The sequence below is a fragment of the Sander vitreus genome, chromosome 17 (assembly GCF_031162955.1).
Source record: "Sander vitreus isolate 19-12246 chromosome 17, sanVit1, whole genome shotgun sequence".
Lineage (NCBI taxonomy): Eukaryota > Metazoa > Chordata > Actinopteri > Perciformes > Percidae > Sander > Sander vitreus.
In genome coordinates this window covers 4,694,454-4,706,102 of record NC_135871.1, presented here as the reverse complement: position 1 = coordinate 4,706,102, position 11,649 = coordinate 4,694,454, and the positions used below count along the sequence as shown (strand labels likewise).

Genomic DNA, 11,649 nt, shown 5'->3' with positions numbered 1-11,649 from the left:
AATTCCCCCCTTTTTTGTGCTGATCCGAAAATTGACTCAAAACCGCGATCCGAACCGTGAGTTTTATGATCCGTTGCAGCCCTAGTATATAAAGTAGTTCAAACTAGCTCCACCTTTACAATCTACAACAGTCAAATGCTGCTTAATGTTGCATATCTAGTACAGGAGACATTTTTCTGTGGAGAAATTTGACTTTTGACACTTAAGTCAAATTATACTGAAAATACGTACTTTTACAGATGTAGAATTTTAAATGCAGGACTTACTTGTAATAAACAATTTTTACATTGCTATATTGGTACCTTTTAATCATGTATTTGTTATCTTAAACACCAAAAGGCAGTCACTGTCCTGTCTCTTTCCAGATATCATCGACCCTGCAATCCTGAGGCCAGGTCGTCTAGATAAAACCTTGTATGTGGGTCTTCCACCTCCTGCAGACCGCCATGCCATCCTGCTCACCATTACTAAGGTACATAAACACAAAGTACAAAGTACACAGATACAGATACAAGTACAATTATCAATAATGTAACCTTATGTAGCTAGAAGGGTTAAAAATATATATATATATATATTTTTTAGACTTACTCCTTTCAGTGTCACCTATAATAGATAGCAGTGGAATATCACATGATGTTTGAGTTACATTTATTTCCATTGCGCTGTGATGATTACAAATGTTTTCTTTAAGGTTTTAACTGTGCCAGCTGAAAATAATTAAACCTTAATGAAAACATTTGTAATCATCACAGCGCAGTAGAAATAAATGTAATGCAAGTGTGTTTGTTGTGTTAACGAGACACTTGACCACAACAGGTCTTTTGAGCCACAAACTGTTGCTTTGGCGTGTCATGCTGTGGTCAATTCTGAAGCAGCTAGCAGAAAAACAACTCTAAAATCCAACTGACCTGGGCGCCCACATAGAGCTATCTGGGCGCCCAGGTCAGTTGGTAGAGTGGGCGCCCATATATAGACAGGGCTTAAAGTATTCCGGCACCGTGCCGGATCTCGGGCGTGCGGCGGTGAGGAAAAAAACATTTGGAACTTGCATGTGGTTTATTATTTTCGAGTCAATTGATTTCACCTGCCAATGATATGAGAGGAACGCAGCTCTAATTAACGCAGGGCTGTACTCGGGCCTGGTGCCCAATTTCTGGCATAGGACTATTTTAGAAAAATAAATAAATTAAAAAGTCCACATGGGATTTGTTTTGATGCGCTGGATTTAACCAATCATCGAACTTCCACCTACCAATGAAACGAGTTCTAGCCAATCAGATGCAAAGTAGGGCGGGTCTTTGCCGAAATGTGAGAGTGCGGTGTGGTCTCCGTGGTAACGTGGCTAAAAAAAATGGAGGCAAAGTTTATCAAACTTGGAGCATGTAGATACAGCGTTAGTTGAGAAAGTAGTTAAAAACAAATGGCGCTGGGCATGAATAGAGGACAAGAGGAAAAGGGTGGAGACGGGAAGCTGTTTAGCACTTGGTGCCTCAAATTGAGGGAGCTGGGTGCTTGCTTCTGCAGCGTATGTTCAAGGAAGATACTGTACGGCAGCAGCGGTAAGAAAGTGCTTGCTAGCCACAAAGCTTAGGTCCGTGCACTCTGTCATACAAGTACGTTACCGGCAACGAAAGCTACCGCTACCACTGCGACTGCGCCTTCACTGACCGACCGTGATACAAACAATATGTGTGTGCACGTTCATAGTGGAACATGATTTGTCATTAATGATGGCCACTGTGTAAAAGCTATCTGAAGCCCAAACTGCCTTGACAAAGCTGTCTGTTTGGAATCAGCATGGCAGTTATTTAAACATAACGGCCTTGTCCCAGAGTTTAGACATCGAGCTATATGAAAAGCTAAACAATGTGACGTTTTTAATAAATGTAAATAAAGCAGCTAATATCAACATGGACAAAATCATGAATGTACTAATTTGCTGTTTTGATGATGACCTGGCCAAAGTAACAACACATCTAGAAAGTTTTGTTTTCACAATGATTCATTGTAGGATTATGATATTATTGCAATATGTAAATCTACATTGACTCTTAATTTAACATATGGTTGGAAGAAGTAAAAATTATTTTATTTTCGGGTTTGACGCTGACCTGCGGACCTTTGCTGCATGTCATTCCCCCTCTCTCTCTCCCCTTTCATGTCTTCAGCCTGTCAAAAATAAATGCCGAAAATGCCCTAAAAAATAAATTTAAAAAAACTGTACTGTACACTGGGAAATGTTAAGGCATAGTTTATTTCACTTTTGAAGGGGCTGGGCTACCAGTTTCCCCCTGCTTGCAGTCTTTGTACTAAGCTAGGCTAACTACATCTCTGACCCACATCTTTGAATGCTCAGATGTAAACTCGCTGTTGATCTTCTGTAGGGAGGAACCAAACCTCAGCTGGAGCACGATGTCTGCCTTGAAGAGGTCGCCTTCGACGAGCGCTGTGATTGCTTCAGGTAAGTCCCAGCGGGAAACCCCTGCTGTCCTCGGACACTTACTGAATGTTTTCATACGGTTTCTCCTCCTCTTAGTGTGAAAATTAACTTAAACGTTAACAGTGGTTGAAGCAGCGATGTTCTTTTTCTCAAGTTGCAATGTCTGTTTAAATGTAGAACCACTGATCTATAAATCTGATGAATGTGTGTGTGTGTGTGTGTGTGTGTGTGTGTGTGTGTGTGTGTGTGTGTGTGTGTGTGTGTGTGTGTGTGTGTGTGTGTGTGTGTGTGTGTGTTCGTGTTCCAGTGGTGCTGACATCACTGCTTTAGTGAGGGAAGCATCGGTTAATGCCCTGAGGATCTACCTGAAGTCCCAGCCTTCCCCAGCTTCTTCCTCTGGTAACTTTACTCCTACCTCTGCATACCCGTACAGTGTTTAGTTTTTAAAGATAGAACTGTAATAGGATATGGAACAGAAAGTAGTGACTGGAAAGATTCCCATGGTTTCACTTTACTGTTGAGTTCTGCTTGTGTTATAGGCAGAGTTTGTCATGTGGAAGTAAAAATGGTGTACATGTACCTGAAAAGAATCCATGTACGATTTATTTGCATATTTATTGCATACTTGTGGTTTTTATTTTTCAGATGTTTGATGATCATGTTGATAAAATGGTACAGTCCTGTTTTTAGCAACTTAGATTAAGAGCTAGAGTTTCACCACTTAAGTCTAAAGCAGACATAAGTCTCCACTTAAGTCTAAAGCAGTTTTAAGATCCAGTCAAGGCCAAGTCCACGTTAGGGTCAAGTCTGAGTCCAAACCAAGACAACAGAACATTCTTTTTTTTTTTTTTTTTGCATCTAATTTTTTTCTTTTTGTTTATTGTGAACTGTGGAAAAATGGCAATCACTCAGTTTGGATTTAAAAAAAAGTCTGAATGTGGAAAGAACAACTCGGAAAAAATATATATTAGAAACAGAAAATTCCTGCACAATGTTACCTACTATGAAAGTCTGATATATTCGCACAGATTTAGCTGCATTTTAAAATGAGGAATGTTTGGTTATTACATGAACAAAGACACACAATGAAGAACAAGCAATAGCTGAACTAAATGAGTGCAGAACAGTTAATGTTCTGACCTCCAGTTGGTTAGATCAGACTCCCTATTTTTCCTCATAGGGTTAGCATAGGGTTTCGTCCCTATGCTAACAGGCCAACAGAGTGACGAGAACTGCTGCGCCACTGAAAAGGGAAAACATGATTCACAGTTGTAAATTGTAATTAGCAATTGGATGCTAACATGAGTGGAAAGGGCAAGTTAAAAAATGGTAACTACCGTAACTTTGACATGACAGAAAGCAACATAAACCAGACAGGACTGTGTCTCATGCCCAGGTGATGTTGTGTTCATTGTTCCACACAGGTCACACATACTCCTCTGGCTCTGTCGCTGACATCAGAGTGAGCAAACAGAACTTTGATGATGCCTTCAAGAAAGTTCGACCATCTGTGTCCAAAAAGGTAAGAAAGTGTGAACTTTATTTCTTTCATTTATTATACAGGAAAGTTAAAAGTAACATTAAGTTACAATATAAACGGGCCTGACTCAGTTTAAAAACTGGTTTCCAGCAGGTTCCTGTTCTGCAGAAACATAAAACATTAAACACAACTTACAGTACATAAGGACAGAAACATTTGTACAGGACATCCGCATGGACTAGACAGATACAGACAGCTAAAACAACAATACAGTTACAGCACATGAGGACAAAAACATAGGTACAGGACATTAGTATGGGCTAGCCAGATACAGACAACGAAAAACAACAATATAAACCGTGCAAACAATATAGACAATACATGAACAATTAATGTGTGCACGTGTAACTGTTGAGAAGAAATAGTTTGTGCCTTTTTGAAATATGTGATGGAATGTAGTGTTCTAATGTGATGGGGAATGTCATTCCAAATTTTGGTGTATCTATAAAAAAAGGATTTCTGGCCATAGTTGTTTTTGTATGAGGGAACTGGAATTAATGCCTGTGAGACTGACCTAGTGATGTACTGGTCTCATATTGTGTGTTGGGAGAAGTGCAGCAAGTGCTGGTAAGGTGCCATTTTGAATCTGAAAATAAAATGCAATAGCGTGGCTGTTTATGTAGTTCTGGTAAGTCAGAGCGTTTGAGCGTGCAAGTGCGATGCAATGGTGGGACCACTTTGGAAGATTACTGTGGATCTTAAGAGCTCAATTGTATAGTCGTGCTATTGGTTCAGTAATTTCCTTAGTGGTAAGAGACCAAATAGGAAGATAGTAGGACATTGCAGAAAACACAATTGCATGTAGGTAGGTTTCAGAAACCGAAAAGGAAAGATATGATCTGATCTTGTTATACACATAAAGTTTCTGATTCAACTTTCTTGTTAAGTTAGAAACGTGTTCCCGATATGTAAGGTGTGTGTCAAGTAGCACACCAAGATATTTGTAAGTCTTTGTGATGACAATATCTTGGTTTGCAAAGGTAATAGAATCAGTAAAAGAGACTTTTTTCTGGGTGAGTGGAAATACATACATTCAGTTTTCTTTACATTGATGGTCAAGTGATTCTTTTTCAACCAGTCATGTAGGAAGATGATAACTTTGAGTTTATGACATCAGGATTTGAGTCAGAGAGAAAAATCACAGAAGTGGTTGCTATGTGACATGTAAAACCTGAAAAATAATAAAATATCGACCGTCTGTCCTGTGACATCTCAACAGAATTGTTTTTGTTTTGTTTAGGTTTTCATTTTTAATCTTTTTATTTTTATTTTGGTCTAACGTGAGCTACAACACATTTGTCAGTTTTTTAAAAATCTTGGACATGTTTGTACAGTGACAACCGTCTTTACGTGTTGGTCCCTGGCCTTAGACTATCACAGAAAAGCAGGCAAACTGAATTGTGTTTACATGACCAACCTAATAACCTAATTTGAATCCCTAAACAAATTTAGAGATGTGCGCAGTGACTCAGAGGTCTGAAACTAAGCTAGCCTCTGTGGGGCCAGACCTAGTCTATATCCACGACGTTCTACTTCCGGGATTGCTAGAGTGCCGTCGGAAATTCCACCGGACGTTCCACTTCGGGATTGCTAGAGTGCCGTCGGAAATTTCGCCGGATGTCCATCACCTTCCACTTTCTTTGTGTTGGAATTTTAAACTGTGGTGGATTTATGAGGACTCTGGTTAACTGCTCCTCAGATCTCTTACTCTCTCGGTAAAACCTGTGGCCGTGTTAATGGGCTTGTTGTTTGTTCTATAAAATGTCGATCAGTGTTTCCCAAAGCCCACGGTGTCGTCCGCAAATTTTTTGTCCACAACTCAAAGATATTCAGTTTACTGTCAGAGGAGTGAAGAAACTAGAAAATGTTCACAAGAAATGACTCAAACCAATTTAATTGATTATCAGAATGGTTGGCGATTAATTTAATAGTTGACAACTAATTGATTCATTTTTGCAGCTCTACTCTCCGGGGTAAAATCTTCCACTACTTTAAGCCGTCTTGTCTTGTACGTACTGTACCGTAAAACTGCAATTAAAGTCAAGAGTCCTAATTAAACGGCGATCCCTTTTACTTGCCGGGTGTGGCTCCACGTTTTGACAAATAAGCGCAGTTCTCAATTAGACGCGCGGTCTGGTTTCATTGACACTTATTATTTATAGAAGTTCTTATGTATAAAATACCTAATGCCGCGCGCTTTAAACTGGTGCAGACCCTGAATGTCGTATATAGCCCCATTCAGTGTATTTCCACACGATTCTCCTCTCAGACCTCAGTATCACAGAATTATTTGTTTATTGAACAGTTGTGTTTTTTATAGGGCTGTCAAACGATTAATTTTTTTAATCGCGATTAATCGCCAAATTTCTATAGTTAATCACGATTAATCGCATGTTTTATCACATGAATAAAATTCTATTATTTTGCATTTCAGAACTGTTTTTAAGTACATATTAACAATGGAAAGCCATTCTTACAAGTCTATCTTAATTGGGAATCAAATGAATGCAAGGAAAGTTACTTTATGAACTTGACTTTAAGATTTGTAATTGTTTATTATTTATTTACTGTAAACAAAAGAAAAATGTGTGAATCTGTCATTATTGCACAATTCCTACAATTACCTAACCTAACCTAGATGTAACACTAACACTTTGCTTATACAGTACAAACAAAATGGTCCAAAAACCAAATGATACAGCAGGACATTTGTAACCTTTACGTTTTTCTAATAAGGAATGTAACAATTCTCCTGGACAGAAAAAGGGGGTGGACAATGTCCCAAATGACAAAAACAGTCTAAAAAACGATACAAACAACACAGTCCTAAAACCGTTTATACATAGTCAATATAGTGTGCAGTAACTTCTAAATAATTTTGATTACTCACTGATGTCCAGTGATCACTGATGTCCAGTGTCCCCCTTGACAACTTTTTAAAAGTAAACTTTCCATTCAGAATCTTATTGGCATCCATTTCGGCGTCTCGCACTCGCCATCCACTCAAAACATAACGTTGGCCTACTACTCTTTGGCCGGCTCGCAAGCCCAAACAAGTGTGTGCGGCGTGCCTGTTGTTTTGTTTCCGGTCTAGCTGATCCGGTGTGGTGTTGTAGTTTTTGTAACGTTACTAGTTGTTGCAACAGGATGTGAAAAAAACTACAAAGTTTGCTAGGCCAAAAAGAACGTTAATCTCGCGATAAAAAAATTGACGCCGTTAAAATGGGTTTGCGTTAACGCCGTTAACACGTTTCACTGACAGCACTAGTTTTTTTATTTAGTTTGACAGCTCACCGTGAAATTGGGTGTTGTGGTGGAAGTTCTAATACATAGGGTGAGATCTGAAATAAAGCTTCAGTCAACAATGTCTTTTAAGTATTTATTATTTGCGCAAAGAAGGTTCAGTTCATCAGGAGAGTCTGAGAGAATAAACAAAGAATGTTGGGAGAGCAGCAACCTTATCTAGTTTCTACGAGGCTGAAAGTAAAGGGAGGGAGGGAAAGTCTGGTCTGAACCAGTTCCTGTCTATCAGGAAATGGCAATTTGGGGAATTCCGAAGTCAAGGAGCAATAATACATCTACTTTGAAACATTTGTGCTAAAGGTAGAAACTATGAAATGTTTAAGCAATAGAACAACAAACCTGTAATTTACCATTAATAAAACAATAAAAATGTAAATTACCATTACAATATTGAATGACGAGGCATTTTTTAATATTCAATACTATTGAGGCAATTTGGTCGGTGCCTAAAAAGAATTGAATTTGATACCCAGCCTTATGCAGAAAACCACAAAAATACAGTGACTGTGCCTGTGTGTTCCCTGTGCAGGACCAGAGGATGTACGAGCAGCTGAGAGAGTCCCTCAGCAGATAACTACAAGACCGGAGCTTCAGACGACGTTAGCTATTATGGAATAATTGTGTCATGTGTGTATATATACACATTTTATTATGGTTGAATCATAATACTGATTCCTGCTTTTTATAATAAAAATTGTGTTTAAAAAAAAAAAAAGACGTGTGTGCACATTCATTTATCTTTTATCCAAAGCATTCAACCATGTAGATACAGAGGCTTGCAAAAGTGTTCCTACCCCTTGAACTTTTCCACATTTTGTCACGTTACAACTACAGTCATGAACAAATTAGGACACCCATGCTAAAGTTGACTAAAAAGAGGAATAAAAAAATCATCTTTAGGAAATTGATCTTAATGCCTTAATTTAAAAAAAAATGAGGAAAAATCCAACCTTTAAGGACACAAATTTTCTTTGTGAATGAATAATGTATCGTAAATAAATGTTCTTCCTTAAAATACAGGGGGCATAAGTAAGTACACCCCTATGTTAAATTCCCATAGAGGCAGGCAGATGTTTATTTTTAAAGGCCAGTTATTTTATGGATCCAGGATACTATGCATCCTGATAAAGTTCCCTTGGCCTTTGGAATTAAAATATATATATATATTATTTACAATACATTATTCATTCACAAAGAAAATTGGTGTCCTTAAAGATTGGATTTTTCCTAATTTTTTTTAATTAAGGCATTAAGATCAATTTCCAAAAGATGATTTTTTTTTTGTATTCCTCTTTTTAGTCAACTTTAGCATGGGTGTCCTAATTTTTTCACATGACTGTACAAATGTAAATGTATTTCATTGGGATTTTATGTGATAGACCAACACAAAGCGGTGCATAATTGTGAAGTGGAAGGAAATTGATACTTGATTATCAAACTTTTTTACAAATAAAAAACGGAAAAGTGTGCCGTGCAAAAGTATTCAGCCCCCTTTACTCGGATACCCCTAATTAAAATCCAGTGCAACCAATTGTGTTCCGAAGTCACCTAATTAGTAAATAGAGTCCACCTGTGTGTAATCTAATCTCAGTATAAATACAGCTGTTCTGTGAAGGCCTCAGAGGTCTGTTAGAGTGAACATTAGTGAACAAATGGCACCATGAAGCCCAGGGAACATACCAGACAGGTCAGGGATAAAGTTGGGGAGAGGTTTAAAGCAGGGTTAGGTGATTTAAAAAAAATGTCCCAAGCTTTGAACATCTCACGGAGCACTGTTCAATCCATCATCCGAAAATGGAAAGAGTATGGCACAACTGCAAACCTACCAAGACATGGCCATCCACTTAAACTTAAAGGCATTGATCAGAAAAGCAGCCAAGAAGCTCATGGTAACTCTGGAGGAGCTGCAGAGATCCACAGCTCAGGTGGGAGGATCTGTCCACAGGACAACTATTAGTTGTGCACTCTAAAAACCGGGCCTTTATGGCAGAGTGGCAAGAAGAAAGCCATAAGAAGTCCTGTTTGCAGTTTGCCACAAGCCATGTGGGGGACACAGCAAACATGTGGAGGAAGGTGTTCTGGTCAGATGAGACCAAAATTGAAGTTTTTGGCCTAAATGCTAAACGCTATGTGTGGCGGAAAACTAACACTGCACATTACCCTGAACACACCATCCCCACCGTAAAACATGGTGGCAGCATCATGCTGTGGGGATGCTTTTCTTCAGCAGGGACAGGGATCAGGGTCAGAGTTGATGGGAAGATGGATGGAACCAAATACAGGGCAATCTTAGAAGAAAACCTGTAAGAGTCTGCAAAAGACTTGAGACTGGGGCGGAGGTTCACCTTCCAGCAGGACAACAACCCTAAACATACAGCCAGAGCTACAATGGAATGGTTTAGATCAAAGCATATTCATGTTAGAATGGCCCAGTCAAAGTCCAGACCTAAATCCAATTGAGAATCTCTGGCTTGAAAATTGCTGTTGACAGGCGCTTTCCATCCAATCTGACTGAGCTTGTGCTATTTTGCAAAGAAGAATGGACAAAAAGTTCAGTCTCTAGATGTGCAAAGCTGGTAGCGAGACATACCCCAAAAGACTTGCAGCTGTAATGTAATGTAAAAGGTGGTTCTACAAAGTATTGACTGCAAGCCTTTGTCCAAAAAGTTTTACGTGAAATGCTTAAATCTTAAGGTTGCCACTTTGGCAATCCTTATCCTTAAGATTTCAGTCCTGGTTGCTTTAGAATTTCTGTTTGAGTGAAAACAATGAAATTGTGCAGCGTGAGAGAGAGTGTAGCAGTCTGAAGCCTAGAAATAGAATGAATATTTCTATTTCTATGGTCTGGAGTCTTGTTGTTGATAGACAAGATACAAGTTATGAGAATTGTGTGCATAGTTTAATTTTTTTTGTGTATACAATGAAAAAAGACAAATGTATGGACATGTCATACACCCAGTTCTTAATACAGTTGTGTTCAAAATAATAGCAGTCCAACATCACTAACCTCATAAATCAATTTTTTTGGTAGAAGTGATATTTCTACATGGCAAATAATTTACTAGTAAGTGTTGTGAATCTGTAATTGAAAGGGGCATGTTCAAAATAATAGTGTTGTGTTCAAGTAGTGATGTGATTGATTCTGTGAAGAAACAGGTGTCAATTATGGCCCATATTTAAGGAAGGAAGGAAGCAAATGTGCATGCTGGTTATAATGCATTTCACACTGAAATACTCAGCAAAATGGGTCGTTCCAAACATAAAGAAGTGCAGAAAATTATAGGCTGCTCAGCCAAAATGATTTCAAATGCCTTGAAATGGCATCCAAAGCCTGAACAACGTGGGGAAAAAATGGATCGAAGAATAGCCAAAATGGCAAAGGCTCAACCAATGATCAGCTCCAGGAAAATCAAAGACTTAAAGTTACCTGTGAGTACTGTTACGATCAGAAGAAGGCTATGTGAAGCAAAGCTATCAGCTAGAAGTCCCCGCAACGTCCCATTGCTGAAAAAAAGACATGTACTGAATAGGTTGAAATTTGCGAAAGGACACATTGACTGGCCAAAGGAGAAATGGGGCAACATTCTGTGGACTGATGAGAGCAAAATTGTTCTTTTTGGGTTTAGGGGCCACAGACAGTTTGTCCGACGACCCCCATTCACTGAATTCAAGCCACAGTAAAATGTGAAGACAGTATAGCATGGTGGTGCAATGTTATGTCATGGTTCCCCATGTTATGGGGATGTTTCTCATACTGTGGTGTTGGGCCTTTTATCGCATACCAGGGATCATGGATCAGTTTCAATACATCAAAAATACTTGAAGAGGTCATGTTGCCTTATGCTGAAGAGGAAATGCCTTTGAAATGGGTCTTTCAACAAGACAATGACCCAAAACACACCAGTAAGTGAGCAAAGTCTTGGTTCCAGATGAACAAGATTGATGTTATGGAGTGGCCAGCCCAATCCCCAGACCTCAATCCCATAGAAAACTTGTGGGGTCAAAAATGCTGTTTCTGAGGCAAAACCCATTAATGCAGAGGAATTGTGGAATGTAGTTCAATCGTCCTGGGCTGGAATACCTGTTCACAGGTGCCAGAAGTTGGTCGGCTCCATGCAACACAGATGTGAAGCAGTTCTCAAAAATAATGGTTATGCAACTAAATATTAGTACAGTGATTCAAAGTAAAGCAAACCCTTGAGACATTTTTCAGTTTATACAGTAAATGTTTGAGTTTGTAAAGAAAAATGCAAATACTATTTTTTTGAGCAGCCTAATATTGCTTTTTCTTTACTTTCTGTAAAGGTATAACACAAACGATCAATTTTGGTTATGTTTTGATTTGGAATTGAATGTGCAGTGT

General features: G+C 38.7%; 1 protein-coding gene across 4 annotated transcripts in view; it reads left to right on the top strand.

Moving 5' to 3' along the window:
* The window catches only part of nvl (nuclear VCP like), a 52,339-nt gene extending 44,338 nt beyond the window's left edge, over nucleotides 1–8,001 (top strand). For all 4 annotated transcript variants that reach the window (XM_078272804.1, XM_078272805.1, XM_078272803.1 and 1 more), the window contains 5 exons: nucleotides 366–472; nucleotides 2,388–2,464; nucleotides 2,751–2,842; nucleotides 3,868–3,965; nucleotides 7,816–8,001. In XM_078272804.1, the coding sequence (XP_078128930.1) occupies nucleotides 366–472; nucleotides 2,388–2,464; nucleotides 2,751–2,842; nucleotides 3,868–3,965; nucleotides 7,816–7,860 (419 nt within the window). In that variant the 3' untranslated portion in view covers nucleotides 7,861–8,001. The remainder of the gene's footprint in view (nucleotides 1–365; nucleotides 473–2,387; nucleotides 2,465–2,750; nucleotides 2,843–3,867; nucleotides 3,966–7,815) is intronic.
* Nucleotides 8,002–11,649: the final 3,648 nt, after the last annotated feature.